Below are 17970 nucleotides of genomic sequence, written 5' to 3'. Positions count from 1 at the left end.
TAACATACACAAATAAATGTTACATAATAATATAAGTGATATAAATTTTGTATTGCTTCTCGAAATTGTTTGAGTCATAACTCATAAGTGATTTCGAATTGCATTTTTCTTACGTGAAACAAATATGAAACATAATAATAGAAAATCAGAACTAACAAGTTGCTACGATGCAATTAATATAAAAATAGAATTATTTTTGTTACAAATAAAATATAGGGCTATTTTTTTAAAAAAATAATTCTAAAGTAAAAAGTAAGTTAAAAAAAATATTTCATCAATTATTTTTAAGGGAAAATGCATAAGTATCCCTTTAATCTATGTCCGAAATCTCAGAGACATATTTCTACTATACTAAAGTCCTAGTAACTCTCTGAACTTATTTTATAAGTTTTCTACTTCTTTTCGATATACGTGACACTAACTTGAAAAAAAATCAACCAACGTTAAGCCCACAAAATAGTGTCACGTAGGTCAAAAAGAATAAAAAATTATTAATAAAATAAATTTAAAAAATAATATAAGCTTAATATAATATAAATGTATCTCTAAATTTTGGCATAGATTGAAAATTACTCGTACATTATCCTTATTTTTAAATATGGGATTTGATGTTTTGTTTATCACACGCTGATTTCATGAAGTGAAAGTGGAATTTTTTTTCATGGTATTATAGTACTACCATCGTAATAATTTCTTCTCACCGTCAGATTTATTTTACTTAATCAAAATAAAATAAAAAAGGCGCTTGCTGATTAAACTATTTGGCGAAGTAACTTTTCCAAGTCATGTTGTCTAAAACAAATAATAATTTCCAAATCACATCAAAAGACAGGTGCAAACAATAAGGGAACTGGGGAGAACTCGATTGAAAGTTTTGGACGAAGAAATGTTATAGAGCAATTCATCGGAATCTGTACAGCGACGAGTGCTTACAACGCCGGCGGAAATTTTCTGGTGGTTTCCTTATCTCCATTCTCGCGCACAGGCATTGCTAATTCGGCTACTCGTGTTCCACTTCCATAGAAAGCAAGCTTCTACCGGCAAGGTATGAACTCTTAACTATAGACATAGCAATAAACCTAGCAATAATCACAATCACTTGTAATTTCCTCTGATTAATTAGTCGTTACAGTGCTGTGATAAAATACAATAAACTATATTAGCAGGACTGCCGTGTATTCGGCGAGATGAGGAGCCTAAAAAAATGCTCTGGTGAAGATGTGGCGTATCATTTGCTAGTCACAGTAGTAGCAGGTGATAATATTAGTATATGAGGAAGCATCCTCTGGAATTACTTTGTCTCTATACTGACGGATTTGGAACTTCTTAATCTAATTCTATCCTTTCATATTCTCTCAGCTGTATTGTTGCAAGCAATCGGAGCTTTTTCAGTTGCCACACCAAATACTGGTTGCTATGCTCTGGATAACTCCAGCCATATTCATGATTTTGTATCCTTTGAAATTCTTGCTTGTCGATCGATTCATTAAGAAGAGGCACAAAATTGCAAAATTGACTATTTTTAGTGTGAAAGTCTAAGTTCACCTTATAGTGTTACTTACCATGAGCCACATTTCAGTCTGATGGATGTTTGCAATTTTCTTACATTTCTTATTCTGAGAAATGGAATCTCCTATATAAAATCATCATGATGGTGCCACAATACTTGCAAACTTATTATAGGTTGTACTTTTTATCACTCTCGAGATCTGAATGCTTAAAACTGGTCATTTTACTGGAGGTACATGTTGAATAGAGTTGATGTTTCTTAACCTATGTTCCAGAGTAGTTGGATTGGACAACCATTTGAGTATGAGGGGAAGGGGAAGGTGATGTCTGATTTGATATATGAGCTACTATGTCCACCAACAGCTTTGGTTATGTGCAAAATGTAATGCTCGTGAGTTGTATATTGTAGGATGCTGACTTGGTGGTTCGATTTTGCAAAGATGTTGAGTCTAGATCGCAAGCGGTAATGCATTTTATGAAATCTCATTCGTTTATTCACTTTATATATAACTTGCAGCTTATTTGCCCTTCCATTTTTTTCTCTTTTTGATGAAAAATGTTCTCTCTGACTCTTACAAACTTCTTATCTAGCAATCCGCGACTAGCTTCTTCCCTGCTAGTCAACTTTGCATCCCTAACCTTATGCACAAAAGACATCCTTTAGGGACTCATAGCTAATTAGATTTAGAGTTATTGAGCATGCTAGTTGGTACTGATTATGACATGTGTAATATCTAGTCACTTTAAAGAAAAATAAGTATGTTAGCTCTATATTCAACATATTTGTTTGAGCTTACTTTTGCATTTGCAATATACACGGTCATTTAAAAGGTAGACTCACAGTGGGAATCTCAAAAAGTGATTTGAGGATTGCATTCTACTGGCAAAAAACAGGGTTTACTATTTTTTTGTTTTTTGTTTCTTGTTTCTTGATAGGTGGTAGGGTTTAGGAGTATATATATGTCAAATTAATGAATGAACTATGCCTAATTAAGTTAACATAAACTCTAGTTTGGGAAGGTAAATGTTTGAAGCCAGTTTCTGGAAGGTATGGAATAGGTTGTTAAATATTGAAATGAGTGAACTGCCTAGCCTCAAAAATTATATTGGATAGAAAGATGACATTCTTATATATGTATATTTAGGTTTGCCAAACGTACCTTCATGTGTAGTCCTAATTCTTCTTTATCAGATATGCATATAGGAATATCTTATTGACAGGCGGTAGGGAGACTCAAGCCTCTTTACCTTCTTTATGATATTGAATCAAGTGAACCACCTCATGTAAAAGTTTAACATGTTAGAGACGAGATACTTCTATTTATATATGACCTAATGAATAAAATAGACTCCAACTTCCTCACTTCTGGCGAGTCAGTCCCTCCTACTTAGTATTGGCCAATTTTAGCACATCTACTTGTTGAAATCCCACAAATAAACCCCTCTGACAACTGACTATGCTTAAGCGGCATCAAAGTGGTTGACCTGGCTTAAGGAATGCGTAAAACACTCATTTAAGTAGCATGGACGTGGTGAAGACGTGTGATGTTTATTCCGAATGATGAGAAACCTTGTTTCTTCCTAGTTTCCTTCGTGTGTCTTTCTTTTGGTTTTTCTTCCACTTACTTTTCTCCATGGTTGTGATGAATATTTTCTTAAGCTGGCACCTCTGAAGTGCCCAAGAGTAGAAATTAACTGCCTATTAAGAAATTGATGAACAAAGAAAAGCTGGATTTGCTTGCGAGTTCCAAGTGGAAGTGGGGAAAATAATTCTTACTTTTTACATCTGTTAGCGGAACTTTTAGATTGTTAGAAAGACCGGGATGTTATACTAAGAAAACGTCTACTTAATTGAAATGTCCATAATATACTCTTGGAATTCTGATTCCTTGCAATAAAGAGCGACCTTGAACTGCAGGGATATGTGGACTATGGCAGATTTGATAAACTCAACTTTTTTCGTGCTGGGTCAGGACATGTCAGCTTCATTCAGGTGAGCTTTTGAACTGTTGGTGCATATTAATCTTATACCGGAAAAACTTAAAGATTCATGCATGTTCCTCAAGTCGGGTCAATCTGCTCCTCAGATGCACCAATTCCTTGCTTCATATTATTGTGTACCCTTCTTTTTTATTCCAATCTTATCTGCAAAGCTAATATTAATTTGCAATGTTTCTATTGACCCCTAGGAATATTTTAATGGTGACCTGATGAACTGTGAGCAGAGTTATGATAAGATGGGCCGAACAGCTAAGGTTTGAATGATCTCTCTCTCTTACTATAAATATGAAACATTTACTACTTTGTATTTTCAAGAAATCAAATTATAGATCCTCTGAAAAGATAGAAGTGTAGTACTGGGCCCTGTACGATTATTACATTTCAATATTTGGTGTCCATATACTGAACTCCAACACAGTTAGACTGAATCTCTCACTTTCTGGATTAATAGGTCAATATTATATGTGGAAACTGCCCTCATGGACAATGCAAAGGTATGTAAACCCTTCATTTGACTAGTAAGACAGCTTGTTAATTTCAGATGTATGAAATAGCCTCACTAAACTACATATTTTCCAAGTTAGTGTCTTTGATTTATATCTAATATACCTCTGAACCACTCAACCGATTCTGAAAATTTGGATCTACGATGGCATTATAGAAATGAAGCCTGTGGGTATTCGTCAAATAAAATAAAAAGAATAAACATGAAGCCTGGGGTCAGCTAAGAGAAGCATAATTTTGATATCACATATTAATGCACAAGATTTTGCTAGCTGAAAATATTGCACTAAGTGTTGCAAGCGTTATGAACAACCTTGGACAATTTCATTTTTGGTGACTCATATATGTGTGACTTATCCAGTGAATGTCAAGTGTCTACTGCAGTTACTTCTGTGACCATAATTAGCTGTTGACCGATTTGTATTTCCTAAATACCTATTTTTAGATTTCCTTAGGGGTGCCGGTGGTTTGAGCTTGGGACTTCCATGTTGGGGGTCTCAAGTTCGAAACCCTTTGCCAGCGAAAGCAAAGGGTTTGCCTTCTGGGTCGAGCTCGTCGCCTGGTGCGGGTTACCTCTCCTATGTGGTCTGCGAGCTATTGCATAGGAGCGGGGATTTTACCTTGTGCGCACCCAAAGGGTAGCAGCTGCGGGTTTCTCTTTTCATAAAAAAATAAATAAATACCTATTTTAGATTTCCCATGGCTCTTCGTGTGGGGGGGAAATGTTATGTTCCTCCGGTTGACAGTGTGAGGTGGTTCCTGGAAATTTGGTTTCAATTCCGGGGACGGGATAAATTACAAAAGCAGTAGGTCTTTCATTGCTTTATAGTATAGTATGAGGGTTGCTAGCAGTGCTCGGATCTGAAGTTCATCTTTATATCTGAAGTACATTATTGGACGAAATTTGTCATTCACGTATCTTTCTCCCTGATTTCTGTGTCTTCTGTACCTCAATACTAAACTTTGAAAGCTAATTCTTTGAATGAAAATTTATTCTGGCAGCGTAGGTAGTGATTTTAGTGCAATTTAATGTATTAACTTAACTACTTCGTAGAAAAGGGCGAAGTGTTACAAGAAGCTGGGTTCTTAAATTTTTTAAAAATTTTGACTCATGAATTCACTATCACCTCTTTTTTCAACAATGATGTGGGGTTTGGAATTGTGGGCGGGAGTCTGTTATTGAATGTATCATAGTCTGTCATGCTAACTATTTTGTGAAATTCAATTCCTCAGGCGGACTTGGATGCATCTGCAATGTTGAATATGAGTCTGCTTGTAGGTATTTTCCCCATCATTCAGCTAACCCCCCCCCCCCCCCCCCCCCAAAAAAAAAAAAAAAAAGAGAGAGAGAGAGAAACTGCATCTGGGGTGAGGTCTTTCAGATTGGAAAGTTTTATTCTCTTCATTCCTTTGTATGACTGTATTTTACTGCCCTCATAGTTTTGAATATTAATGTGACATACATTACATTCCTCCGTTTAACTGTATTTTACTGCCCTCATAATTTTGAATATTAATGTGACATACATTACATTAGTGGTATTGGAAAAAAATATTAAAGTAATTATTGAAAAGTTAGATCCTGTTTGGATTGGCTTATTTTAAGTGCTTTTAAGCACTTTTTTAGTGTTTGGGCAAATTAAAAAAATGCTTATAAGCACTTGATTTTCTGCTAAAATGATAAAAATAAGTCAAAAGCTAATCCAAACAGGCTCTTAGTTTGATAGAGAAATCATCACCATAGAGTTCAAAATTTGATAAATTCATTCTTAAAAGTTGAGGAATTATACTTTGGAGCATTTCAAAATGGAAAGAGTGCCATATAAAATCAAACAGAAGGAGTATATATTTGAAGTTGGGGGTACATTCCCTTTCCAGTCCCTTGCAAACATAACTACTTATGATTTAACACTATTATCATGTTTTTTTTGGGAATGGTAACAATATATCATCAGCATTAAGAAATTGATAGCCACCCTATTTACAATTTCAAAACAGAAGTCTTGTTACTATTATCATGTTTCCTTTAGCTGAATTACTCCCTTCGTCCAACAATAATTGTCCACTATACTATTATGGGATATCCAACAATACTTCCTCTTTATTAAATCAATAGATAATTTTGCACTTAGTTCCTAATTTACCTTCATCATCAATTATAGTCATTTTCCTATCAAACTTTTCAAGACATTGTATTTATTATATTCAAAGGGTAATATAGTATAATTACTCGGCTATTTATAGTTTCTTAAGAAATGTGCAAAGTTAATAATGGGCAACTATTTGTTAGATGCATGAGTTCTCACTTCCCAGACAACTGGGAGTGGGGTGAACATGAGGTGGGTTCACAACTCTTATGGGTTGCTGTAATTAGGTAGTGTATTTATTGGAGGCAGTGGCGTAGCCACATGGTGGTCAGGGACACCCTTCATCGAAAAAAAATGCTTGAAATTATTAAATTAACATATTTTGGACACCCTTAACATAACAAGTTGTTATAGCGCAATGGTTTCACCTCCTTGAAATGAGGAAGTGCTCGTTTGTTCGAATCTCACTAGTTCTACTTTTTGAAAAGAGTTTTTGTTTGTGCTATTTTTGGCCAATTCCTGGCTTCGCCACTGCAGTAGGAGGATGGCATATTTTCTTGTCCAAGTTGCTCCAATGTACTTTTGGCAGTTTTTAATACGTCTCTTCAATATTTTGTTATAAAAGCTTTGTAACTCCAAGTATGTTTCATTTTGTTTGTAAATCCTTGTGTTTTGTTCTAAAAAGAAGACATAATTCATATCAATCAAATTGACTTTTAAGTGTATTGTGACTAAGACTAAAGGATTTCTTCTTGTAGAAGTTACTCTACTTCAATAACCTCTTGAGTTTTCCTGCAATTTGTTTGATCAAGTTAAGAGAACATCTCTTGCACTGCTCCAAATATTTGCAGCCCAACCAACCCATTTACTCATTGTCATGGCAGGCCTCTGTTTGGACTTTAGAAATTAAGGGACATTTCTCTACCTGTACATTGCAGAGAAATTTGTGGAATCGTAATACTTCATTAAGCTCATATTATGAAGTTTGGAATTATTTCTCTGATGTCTTTATACCATGTATTAGCGACATGATATGAGGTCAAAAGTTGACCAGCGAGGGTAATTGAAAAGGTTTGATTATTGGTGGAGTTATAAAATAATGTGAATTCCATGATGACATCACTAAATGTAGGGGTTTAAAAAGTGCATGATTTCTAAACTTCAATTTCTAGTTCTAGCTGTATGTCTAATATGACTTTTGGACAGAACTGTCGTCGAACTTGCCGTTCCATGTGAGAAACCAGGTCTGCGCGTCTTTGAAGGTTTCACTGTTGGTTTTCATCCACGGTCATGGGAAATTGTAAGGAAAACATATCTTCTTTCACGCAGTACCTTCAATCTGTCACACATGGCTTATGGTCTGGAGGCCCTTGCTTGTGAATTCACAGGTTTACAATGGCTTGACTCAATTGGGCTATGAAGAAGCTCACAAGGAATTCAGGTAATGAGAATTAATTATCTCATTACTTATAAATATTATATATATATATGTGTGTGTGTGTGTGTGTGTGTATACACACACATATATATATACACATATATATATACACACACGTATATATATGTATATGTATATATATATACACACACACATATATATACATACATATATATATATATATACATATATATATATGTATATGTATGTATATATATATATATATACACATATACATATACACACACAGACACACACAAACACTCCCTTTAACTAGAATTCTGCCTTCATTTATTCATTATTTGCTGAACAGTAACGGCTCAATTTGTCAGATTGGTCCAATTTTTGTTAACAACTGTGATTTTCAACTATACACTGAAACTCCATGTGTATTCAAGCTAAGACAATCAAAAGGAGACACTGATATTATTACTATTGTTGTTGCTTCTGACACTGATATTATTACTTTTGTTGTTGCTTCTGTTTATTTGTTTTTAAAGATTTTTTCTTTGTACTTATCTTGATCTTGTACGGCTTAACTCTTCAAATAAAATAATTGTATCTCTATTTTTCTAGTCTGGCACTCCACCTAGGTAGGGTTATATGGTTACTCCTGCATTTTGTAACAGGATAGATCCTGCAAGACATAAGATGTTGAATTGGACAGGCATACACACATATGCTGATGTTATCCCACCCCCCCAAAGGGAAAAATTGAACAAAGATATCTGATTTTAGGTGGCCATATTTTGTCACGTGTCCACATCTGCTTTCCTTCAATTTGATGTTCGGGTACTCTTTGCTGTAAAATATCATTTGCCTCTTCATGATTCCACAGAGATGCTTTGCATTTATTTAGGAATATGCTTTGGTACAGGTGCCAAGCAATACCCTGGAGAGGACTTATTGTCATGCTAGTCTTTTTGTTGGTCAACTTTGCCAACAGTTTACCACTGCCTGTTTTATACTTGTCCTGTTCTTGCAGGATGGAGACATCCCATGTTTTATCATAAGCTGCGTAGCTCCAGCAGTTATCATATCACAGTCTAAAATGCATGAAACAATTTCAATTGATTCTTCATTGTTCTCTTGTAGCTTCAACACTGCACAAACTCGTGTAGCCCTTTATATGACCGCGATTGCTTCGGTTTCAGGTTCTGTGCAGAAACCATTAGTAAAGGTGCTTAAGTTTTTTATCATGCATTTACATTTTTGTGCTTGATTGTTATTCACTTGGAAATCACTGATTCTCTCTTTCATGCCCCTCTCAATATACATGTTAGGTTTCTCCGGAGCAAGGATTAAAGGTCACATTATCTGGTTCAGCAGCAACTGGGGGATCACCAACAACTTTGTCACCAACATCATTACTGATTGACTGGAGATGTATAATGACTTGACAATTCTGCTTATGAGACTGTTTTGGGAGATATTTCTTGTTTCTCTATTATATTATCTTTTGGCACAACTTTGTTCCTCAATTGCTGATTGTATTTTCAGGTGATGTTGCTCGTGATAACCCATATGAAGTTGAGGTCACCATTCCTATAGAAAACTATGATCCTGTTCAGTTCACCCTCACAAAGATGTGTGGTAAGTGCAATCTGGCCTTTATTCAACTTCACTTGAATACGTGCCAGTTATAATCCTTCCGTTTCATTTTATGTGTTTTAGTATGATTTTTGGATAATGAAGAAGACTTTTGAATCAACGGTCTTAATTCAAGTTGCGTGTGACATACAAAAATTATCCTTTGAATCTTGTGGTGTTATTAGGGGTAAAATGAGAATGTTGGAATTAAAAAGTTAAGTAAATATAGAAATTAGAAAGAGACATTCTTCTTGAGCAAACTTAAAAGAAAGTAAGATACATACATTGAAACGGAGAGAGTGTACACTTCTCATTGATGAACGTACATTATGCTCATAGAGCAATGCATGTTTGAGTCTTTTGACAGTCTATGGTACCAATCACTAACGAGCAAAGAAAAAGCTTTAAAACAAAAGGGAAAAAAGATTGTGGTTTAGCCTCTTAGCTAACCATCTACAGCCCTCCCTAGTCCCTATCCACCTTTTCCGCCATATGAGAATATATTGGTAGAGATATTTTATGGTGGTGGGTGGAGGAAGAGGAGACCTTAGTAGTGTGTTTCAGGGAGGGAATACCTGGTGCTAGGGATGGTTTTGCGCAATATGAATTACATAGTTCTAGCAATGCTATGTCTTTTCTAGCTGGTGCATTACTGTTCTTAGTGTCTGTTCCATGTAAATTTTTTAGAGAAGGAAAAACATAACAATCATATCTTCTTTTGTTATTGAACAAGTAGGAATATTAGTTTGATAAACGAACAAAGAAAAATTTATGAAAAGCAAAACTTCTTACTTCATTATAACACAGATATTTATAGGAGTTTACAAGTAAACCAACTCCTAAGGATAAGGTTAAAAAACTAAGGATAAGGATAAGGATAAGATATGATTTAACCACTAAACAGTAAATAACTACCCTAGTAAATAACTACCCTACAATACAGACAATTTGGACTGATGCAATTCTTATGCATATTTCTAACAGGAATGAAATTTTTGCAGAATATCAGCAAAGCGAAGGTGGAGGTGCTGCAGGAGGATGGGCCATATTTGGAGTATTATCGTGCATGTATGTCATGTTCCTTTTCAGCCTTTTATTTTCACGTTAAAATGTCTGAGTGAGTTCTTGTGGTTATTATGCAGCTTTACATCATATGTTTTGCTGCAGCATAACTGGTTATCTTGCTTAGGAAGTTGTTGATTCTGTAGTTGAAATTTACATTTAGTAGTGTTTGTATATTCAGATGCTGCTCTTGGTCATCTTGTGTAGCATCATATAAATATTGACATATCGTGTGAAACAGAGTATTAGTTGCCTCAACACTATTCTGCTGTGGAGGGTTCATTTACAAGACACGGGTGTATAATCAGGTAGGTTAACTATTCATGCTTTTTGCTGTTTGCTATCCTTTCTCTTTTTGTCCAGCTCTGTTTTCAATTGTACAATTCTTTTGTAACATTCAATAATTCATTAGATCTCACTTTTACAGCGTGGGCTTGATGCATTGCCTGGAATGACACTTTTATCCGCATGTTTGGAAACTGTAAGTCTACCTACTTGGGAATTTTAACTTCTTGGGATGGTGTGTGGAAGGCTTTGGGTGAGCTATTAAAGCATTTCCGAAAAGTGAAATATGTGGGGGTTACACCTTAGGGGATAGAGAGGGGAGAGTGACAGCTTAATGTGTAAGTAATGCTAGGGGTATGGTTGTTCAGGGTAAGGGTGTATGGATATAGTAGAGGGGTATATGCTAGGGAAAATGTTATTTTGAGCATGCTGTGAAAATCATGAGAGCTGAACTGGTTTAATGTGCTGATTTGATCTCTTTAGCACATTCTGACACTGCACTTTTGGAACTGAAAAATAGGTAAGTGGGGTAGGCCATGGCTATTCACGACCAGAAGATGTCAATAATCCATTTGCAAATCAAGCTTCATGGGAGCGTCAACCTGCTTCTACTCAAGCAACAGGGAGAACTAGTGAAGTTAGGTACGGATCAATCTGAGTCCTGTTTGTTTCTAAATGGAAGAGCCTTTCCACGTCCCAGTCCTAGTGTTCCAGGTTGTAAAAATGTGCAAGACGGGTCTGTCCTTGGAAGCAGCTGATATTTGGTGCTCTGCTTCTGCATACAAAACGTTGCTTAAGCCTTCTCATTTTTGTGGCAGTAAAGATTGAGAAACCATGAACTTTTTTTTTGAAAACTCTGATATATCAGCAATTTTGGTATTAATTCCCATCCGTGAAGCATACTTGGAAATGCTGGCCGAGTGGCCGTCATGCTACCTGTAACAGCTTTTATTTTAAGCTGCCAACAGATACCTCTCTGTACGTATAGCTTTGGAATTTTAATGATTACTTTACTGGTGCTCAAGCAGATTATTAGGTGGGATCGGGAATGCTGTGAACTTGAAAGATTATTATTAAGTGGTATGGTACTTTACTTATGAAACACTTGCTGCGTCTTTTTGACAATCTTGTTGAGTTGACAAGATTAATGACAATAATGTTTCGCATCCAAGAGCTTAACACGAGAATCAGATTCCTATGACACCACTTCAAGTCAATCGTCTGCTTTATCTTTTTAAAGTAAAAACAATCATACCATCAAAGTTGTGATATTGCTTACTCTAGACTTCTAATATGTTGCTGCGTCTTTTCACATCCGGATAACTCTCAACATTTACCAAACCACCATAACAAATATCTAATTTAGTGAGTCTGAATATAGTTAAAAATAATGTTTTATGCGGTTGTTTGGTAGAGTGTAATAACAAAATAATACATGTATTAACTCTATGTATGAGTAATACCTTGCTCAATAGATTTCTTCTTTACACCATTGTAGGTGTCTATTAATAATATCATGAATTTCTAAATGTTAGTAGTGCAAAGGGGCTTTAATGCACACATTAACATGGTTAATTAAAGACCCCACCGCTCCTAATACTTTTAACAACTTTTCCATTATAATTGTGAATGATATGTGTGTAAATCATGTTATTTTTAATTCATCAAATCAAATAATGCATAAGAAAAATAATCTATGTTTAATTATTGGAACTCCCCCATTCCCTCTGATGCGTGCGGAGAATCAAGACTCCCGAGTTCAATTTTTGTTTATTCACCTTGCTTTAAGCTGCTTTAGGAAGGTCTTGCTTGCAACTATATCAAAAGAGAATATAATACAGTTCGTTAATTAAGACAGCCAATCTGCTTGAACCCCTTTGTCCTCAATGTGTTAAAGAACAAATTTGGCATGTTTGAAAAAGTAGAGGAGCAGTTCTCCTAACATTTTCATTGTTAATCATTTCATGAGACCAATCAGATTCACCTAATATTCGCTTTATCCAGTTGTTGGTCACCTTCCTCACTTCTGTAATTATAATGCACGAGAACAGACATAGACCAAGTTGCCCTAGTCCTCAGTACTACTATATTTTAATCCCGTTTCTATTTTTCTATGAAATTGTCAATAGCGTAGCTTAAAGTACATAACAAAAAAAAATTCTCCTTGTTTGACCATCTTGATTTAGATTAGGTGAATGCAATAAAATTTAGCTGAAAAAGTTGACTATATCATCTAGTAAATAGTATTCAAAATAAGTAAATTATATACGTTAGGTAAATTTAATATAAAACTTCCTCATGAAATTGCGAAGAGGAAAAACAAAAAGGTATCTTCATGAGATCATACATTTTTAATATATAAAACCAAAAAAGAAAAAAAGAAAAAGAAGAGGAATTAAGAAATGGCGTGAGTATATAGGAGCTGGAGTAATTGAGGTCAAATAATAATATTGTGGAGGTCCTCTTTTTGTCAACAAAGCAGGTGAATTCTGTCCCACTTTTATCAACTCTTTTTGTTATTATAGTATTATATAGCCATGTTTATCATCTTTGCATCTCTTGAACTCAAAGCAATCAATTAAGGTGTGTGTGGGGTTGACTAGATCAAGTCATTATTTAGCGCTTAAACAATATTATAACTTCAATTTTCCTAAACATCTTCTCGATAGCATAATACAAACAATTAATAAATCTGGATTTTGGGTAGGAGAGGACTAAGCCAATTCATGTACATTAAAAATAAATAAATTATATTATTGATTTACAGAAGAATATTTTCTCCTAAAAGTCATTTGATTAAGAAACCTTAAATTATTATATTCTCTTAAAGTTGGATATCAACTGCTTCCCCCGGATTACTTTCATTTTGCACTGTGCTTAACAAATCATAAAATAAGAAGATAATTTACTAACACACCCTTCAAAAACTTCTTGACAATTTTACAAACAAACATGAACACTTTAAAAAAGAATTAATTGCAAGGGTAATATATAAAAAATTAATTGATGCTTTCTTGATTTAATAAGGTGAATAATTAATATGAGACAACTATTTTCAGAATAATAATTAACTAGTATGAGATGGAGGAGTATCTCCCTGTTCACTTTACTTGTCACTTTTAACATATCAAGAAAAGACAATTTTACTTTTTTAATGTTTTACCCCGACTTATTTCTTAAATTTTTTTTAAAGATTCAACACTAAACATCGATTAATATGGATAATATGATAGAATAATCATATCAATTATTGTTTGCTAAGAAGCATGCAAAATTCAAAATGGACAAGTAAAAGTGAACGGAGAGAATAAGTTACAATGTTAAAAAATATTGCCAAGTCAACAATTAGTAAGATAAGCAGTCATAATCAACTTCATGTCATGCATTACAATTGAATTGATATTGCAACATTTACAGTAGCTTGTAAATGTGTTTTTACTATCATGGACCAGAATCAATCATCATACTTGTTAAAACACAAGTTTGCATCGATTTGCAAATAATTCAGAAATAAATATACTAATCCCAACTAAAAAGTTACCAACTCCATTTATTTCTGACTCTTCTTCCATTGAACACCCTATATATACTAGTGAAACTCCATTCAATTTCATCACAGCAAGCCAGGCTTCTTCAATATTTTATCTTCTTTCTACAACAAGTCCTTAGAACTTAAACTTCAAGATGGCTCAGTCTACGAGCTTCTTCGTTCTCGTAACTCTTCTTGTTTTTGCACCAATTTGTTTCTCTTTTAAGAGTGACAATGCTAACTTATACCCCCAATACTATTATAAATCATGCCCAAAAGCACAAGAAATTGTCAAGTCTGTTGTTGCCAAGGCTGTTGCCAAAGAAGCCCGAATGGCTGCTTCTTTGTTGAGGCTCCATTTCCATGACTGCTTTGTCAAGGTAAACTATCTCTCTGTTAATATTTGATCACTTTGTATTATAACAATGCACACTAGTACACAACTGAAATTACTTTTGCTACGAACAAATATGTGCCATAAAAAATTGATAGCTAATCATTTTTTTTTACTATGCCAATGTAGGGGTGTGATGCATCTTTGCTTCTGGATAGCAGGGGAAGCATAGTAACTGAGAAGAGATCAAACCCCAACAGGAACTCGGCTCGTGGATTTGATGTCATTGATGATATTAAATCTGCACTGGAGAAAGAATGCCCACAAACTGTCTCTTGTGCTGATATCTTGGCACTTGCTGCAAGGGACTCCACTGTTTTAGTAAGTAGATCCATAAGAAGTGGATAACAGTATTTCCTAGGAGGCGCGAGAATAAATAGAAACAGAACTAATTTTCATTTGTTTTTAGGCTGGTGGACCAAACTGGGAGGTTCCATTGGGAAGAAGAGACTCTAGAAGTGCCAGTTTAAGTGGCTCCAACAATGACATTCCTGCTCCAAACAACACATTTAACACCATTCTCACTAAATTCAAGAGGCAGGGGCTTGATCTTGTTGACCTTGTCGCGTTATCTGGTAAAAACTACTCCCTTTAATTTCTTGTTACTACATAGTTATTCTGACATACTTGAAATCTTAGTTAACATCAATGTATTCATGTTATGCAGGGAGCCACACAATTGGAAATTCAAGATGTGTCAGCTTCAGGCAAAGGCTCTACAACCAGTCAGGAAACAGTAAACCAGACACTACTCTGGATGAATCATATGCTGCCCAATTGCGCAGTAGGTGCCCAAAATCTGGTGGTGACCAAAACTTATTCTTCTTGGACTTTGTTTCCCCAACAAAATTTGATAACAGCTACTTCAAGCTCTTGTTGGCTTCAAAGGGTCTGCTCAACTCTGACCAAGTTCTTACTACTAAGAGTCAAGCATCATTAGCCTTGGTGAAGCAATATGCAGAGAACAATGCACTTTTCTTCGACCACTTCGCCAAGTCTATGGTTAAGATGGGAAACATTTCTCCTTTGACAGGTTCCAGAGGAGAAATCAGGAAGACATGCAGGAAGATCAACTCGTCTTAAGTTGTTTTGTTATGTATCTTCTCTATTGTTCTTTTGTTATGTATCTTTCCGTTCTTCTTTTTACCTTCTTCATTTTTCGTTATTGAGATCACATCGCTTGTGCTATCTGTTTTTAATAAGGAATCTATACCATTGTGGATCTTATTTTTCCTAGCTCTCACATTTCATGACAAAGTAAATTAATTGAAACCAACGAAGGAAGCTACAGATATTACATAAAATATTATGCTATAAGATAGTACAATAATTTAATACCTTTAGACCAAATTACATAAAAATATTAGGAAAAAAAATTATTTTATAAGTAATTTTCTATCCCTTTACGGTCTACGTGACACTATCTTAAAAGAAAAAGTGAACCAGCGTTGGGCTAACAAGATAGTGCTACATAGGTCGAAAATAGGTAGAAAATTATTTATAAAATAAATTCAGGGTAATAGGACCTTAGTATAGTATAAGTACGTCTCTGAAATTTTAGGCATAGATTAAGAAGATATTTGTGCATTATCCCAAAATATTACACTATTGGTTAAGAGAATATTCGCTCTCAATTTTTCAACTAATCATATCATATCATATTATCTAATTCATTCTCTTAATCATTTTTCATGACTAAATATTTCAGTTAATATATCGAAAAGGGTGCTCATTTTTGAGAAATTTATTAAGTAAATTTATTAAATTTTGTTTTGTATTAATAGAATTATTCAACTTAAATTTTATATCAATAAAATCACGTAACTAAATTTATCATTAAAAAAAATGATATAACAAAATAAGTTACTTTTATACCATGTAAATATGACATCATAAATAAAATTAAATTAAAGAAAATTTATTAAATAATATACGGAAAACTTAATTAGGGAAAAACATATTATGGGGATAAAGATTCGGTCAAGTAATATTAGGTCAAGTAATGTTCAATACCTCATAGATTAATAATATGTTTACTATAGAATAATTTATGGTTGAGATTCATTTGAATTATATACTCATCATCATAATAAAAATAATAAAGTTGCCAACTTTTATATTTCGTAAAACTATCAAATAAAACAATTAAGTGTACCCAAACTAATACTTTTAAGAAAAAAATTTAAGATTGACGGGAATAAACAAATTTCATGACTTTTTACCCTCCAAACTTCTTTGAGAGTAATTTCACACATACTTTCTCAAATATCTGAAGCAATCTCCAAAAATAGATCAAACTTAAAAATAAAATTGAGTTATAAATAAAAATTCAACAAAAGAACATGATGATACATTTTTTTAAAAAAACTTATTTGGAGGTTTCAATATTATAAAAATATATTTAATCAGATTCTTCAAAAGTGTCGGGTTCTTCAAAATTAGTATTAATTTGAAAAATTCAATACAAATACGAGGTTTCGCAGGTAAAAAAATCAAAAAATCCGCATATTGCTGCTAGTCTTATTTTTTTTTTTAAAAATATTAGGTAGGATACACTTAATTGTTTTATTTGATAGTTTTAAAAAATAAAAAAAATTGACGATTTTGTTGTTTTTATTATTATAATGAGCATATAATTTCAATAAATATCAATCATAAGTTATTATATAGTACACATGACATAAATTTATAAAATCATTGAACATTACTTGACCTAAGTATAGTTGACCGGATCTTTATTCATATTATTCTTTTCATAACAAGTCTCTTGCAGCATTCCCAAATGGAAGGTAAAAATAGGCATTAAAAAAAGTATAAATTAGGCAAATGACATACTGTAAATGATAAATTACATTCTATCCCTATAATATCAATATTTACCAAAAATCCCTTATTTTTAAGAATTCCGGATACTTTATAAAACAGAAATGATACTTAAATATAACTGAATATAAATGACTGAATTTATTTTTTATGTAACTGTTATAGCTAAAATCAAGGGTAACTGATTTCCCTTAAATTGATTTATGTTAATCTTGTAACTAATTGACGGTGTTAATTGCTTCAGAAATTACTACATTAAATAATCATTTAATGTAATGATTTTCCTTCCCTTTATTTATGTTAATTTTGAAACCAAATCACTGTGAAAACTGATTCCAAATTACTACATTCAATTTTATTCAATTTAAAAATTTTAAAATTGTCATTCAAAATCAGAAAAAAAAAAACACTATTCTGCTTTAAAAAAACTCTGAAAGGTCAATTCTATCTTTTCAAATATGAATATTTCGATCTTGTTGCGACATTCTGGAATATGTGAAAGTGATGTTATGTACGAGCGATACAAAAGTGATGAAATAGTGGTTGGTGAAAATATTTCGTTCATGAATCTTATTTCAACAATTGCGGCTGAGTTGGGTATTGACGATTCGAAAAAAAATATAGATATTAGATATGTTGTTGAAGGAAATTCGTCTCCATTGTGTATTCGAAATGATATGGGTGTAAAATTGTATGTAGAAATTAAGAAACATGAGGCTGGGTTCGAAACTTATCCTTTATGCATTGA

The 17970-nt window shown here is 33.6% G+C and overlaps 2 protein-coding genes across 4 annotated transcripts; both read left to right on the top strand.

Moving 5' to 3' along the window:
- Window positions 1–750: 750 nt before the first annotated feature.
- Window positions 751–11578, top strand: LOC101268823 (uncharacterized). Of its 3 annotated transcripts, none has more exons than XM_004232391.5 (18): window positions 751–1045; window positions 1164–1254; window positions 1360–1451; window positions 1785–1829; window positions 1919–1972; window positions 3428–3502; window positions 3699–3764; window positions 3962–4004; window positions 5248–5293; window positions 7308–7401; window positions 7490–7542; window positions 8635–8719; window positions 8823–8925; window positions 9040–9132; window positions 10131–10197; window positions 10433–10499; window positions 10619–10672; window positions 10997–11578. In XM_004232391.5, the coding sequence occupies exons 2-18, from the start codon at window positions 1188–1190 to the stop codon at window positions 11132–11134; spliced, it is 1242 nt and encodes a 413-aa protein (XP_004232439.1). In that variant the 5' UTR covers window positions 751–1045; window positions 1164–1187; the 3' UTR covers window positions 11135–11578. The 3 variants fall into 3 exon arrangements, 2 of the variants coding, with proteins under 2 accessions (XP_004232439.1, XP_010316391.1); XR_003245542.2 differs by having other exon boundaries at window positions 783–1045; window positions 1167–1254; window positions 10114–10197; XM_010318089.4 differs by having other exon boundaries at window positions 783–1045; window positions 1167–1254.
- A 2273-nt stretch (window positions 11579–13851) lies between these two features.
- LOC101243845 (peroxidase 72) lies at window positions 13852–15626 on the top strand. Its single transcript, XM_069293870.1, has 4 exons — window positions 13852–14385; window positions 14529–14720; window positions 14809–14974; window positions 15067–15626. The coding sequence occupies exons 1-4, from the start codon at window positions 14161–14163 to the stop codon at window positions 15480–15482; spliced, it is 999 nt and encodes a 332-aa protein (XP_069149971.1). The 5' UTR covers window positions 13852–14160; the 3' UTR covers window positions 15483–15626.
- Window positions 15627–17970: the final 2344 nt, after the last annotated feature.

The sequence above is a fragment of the Solanum lycopersicum genome, chromosome 2, assembly GCF_036512215.1.
Source record: "Solanum lycopersicum chromosome 2, SLM_r2.1".
In the NCBI taxonomy this organism is placed as follows: domain Eukaryota; kingdom Viridiplantae; phylum Streptophyta; class Magnoliopsida; order Solanales; family Solanaceae; genus Solanum; species Solanum lycopersicum.
The sequence above is the reverse complement of the archived record's forward strand: the minus strand, read 5'-3'. Positions and strand labels throughout refer to the sequence as shown.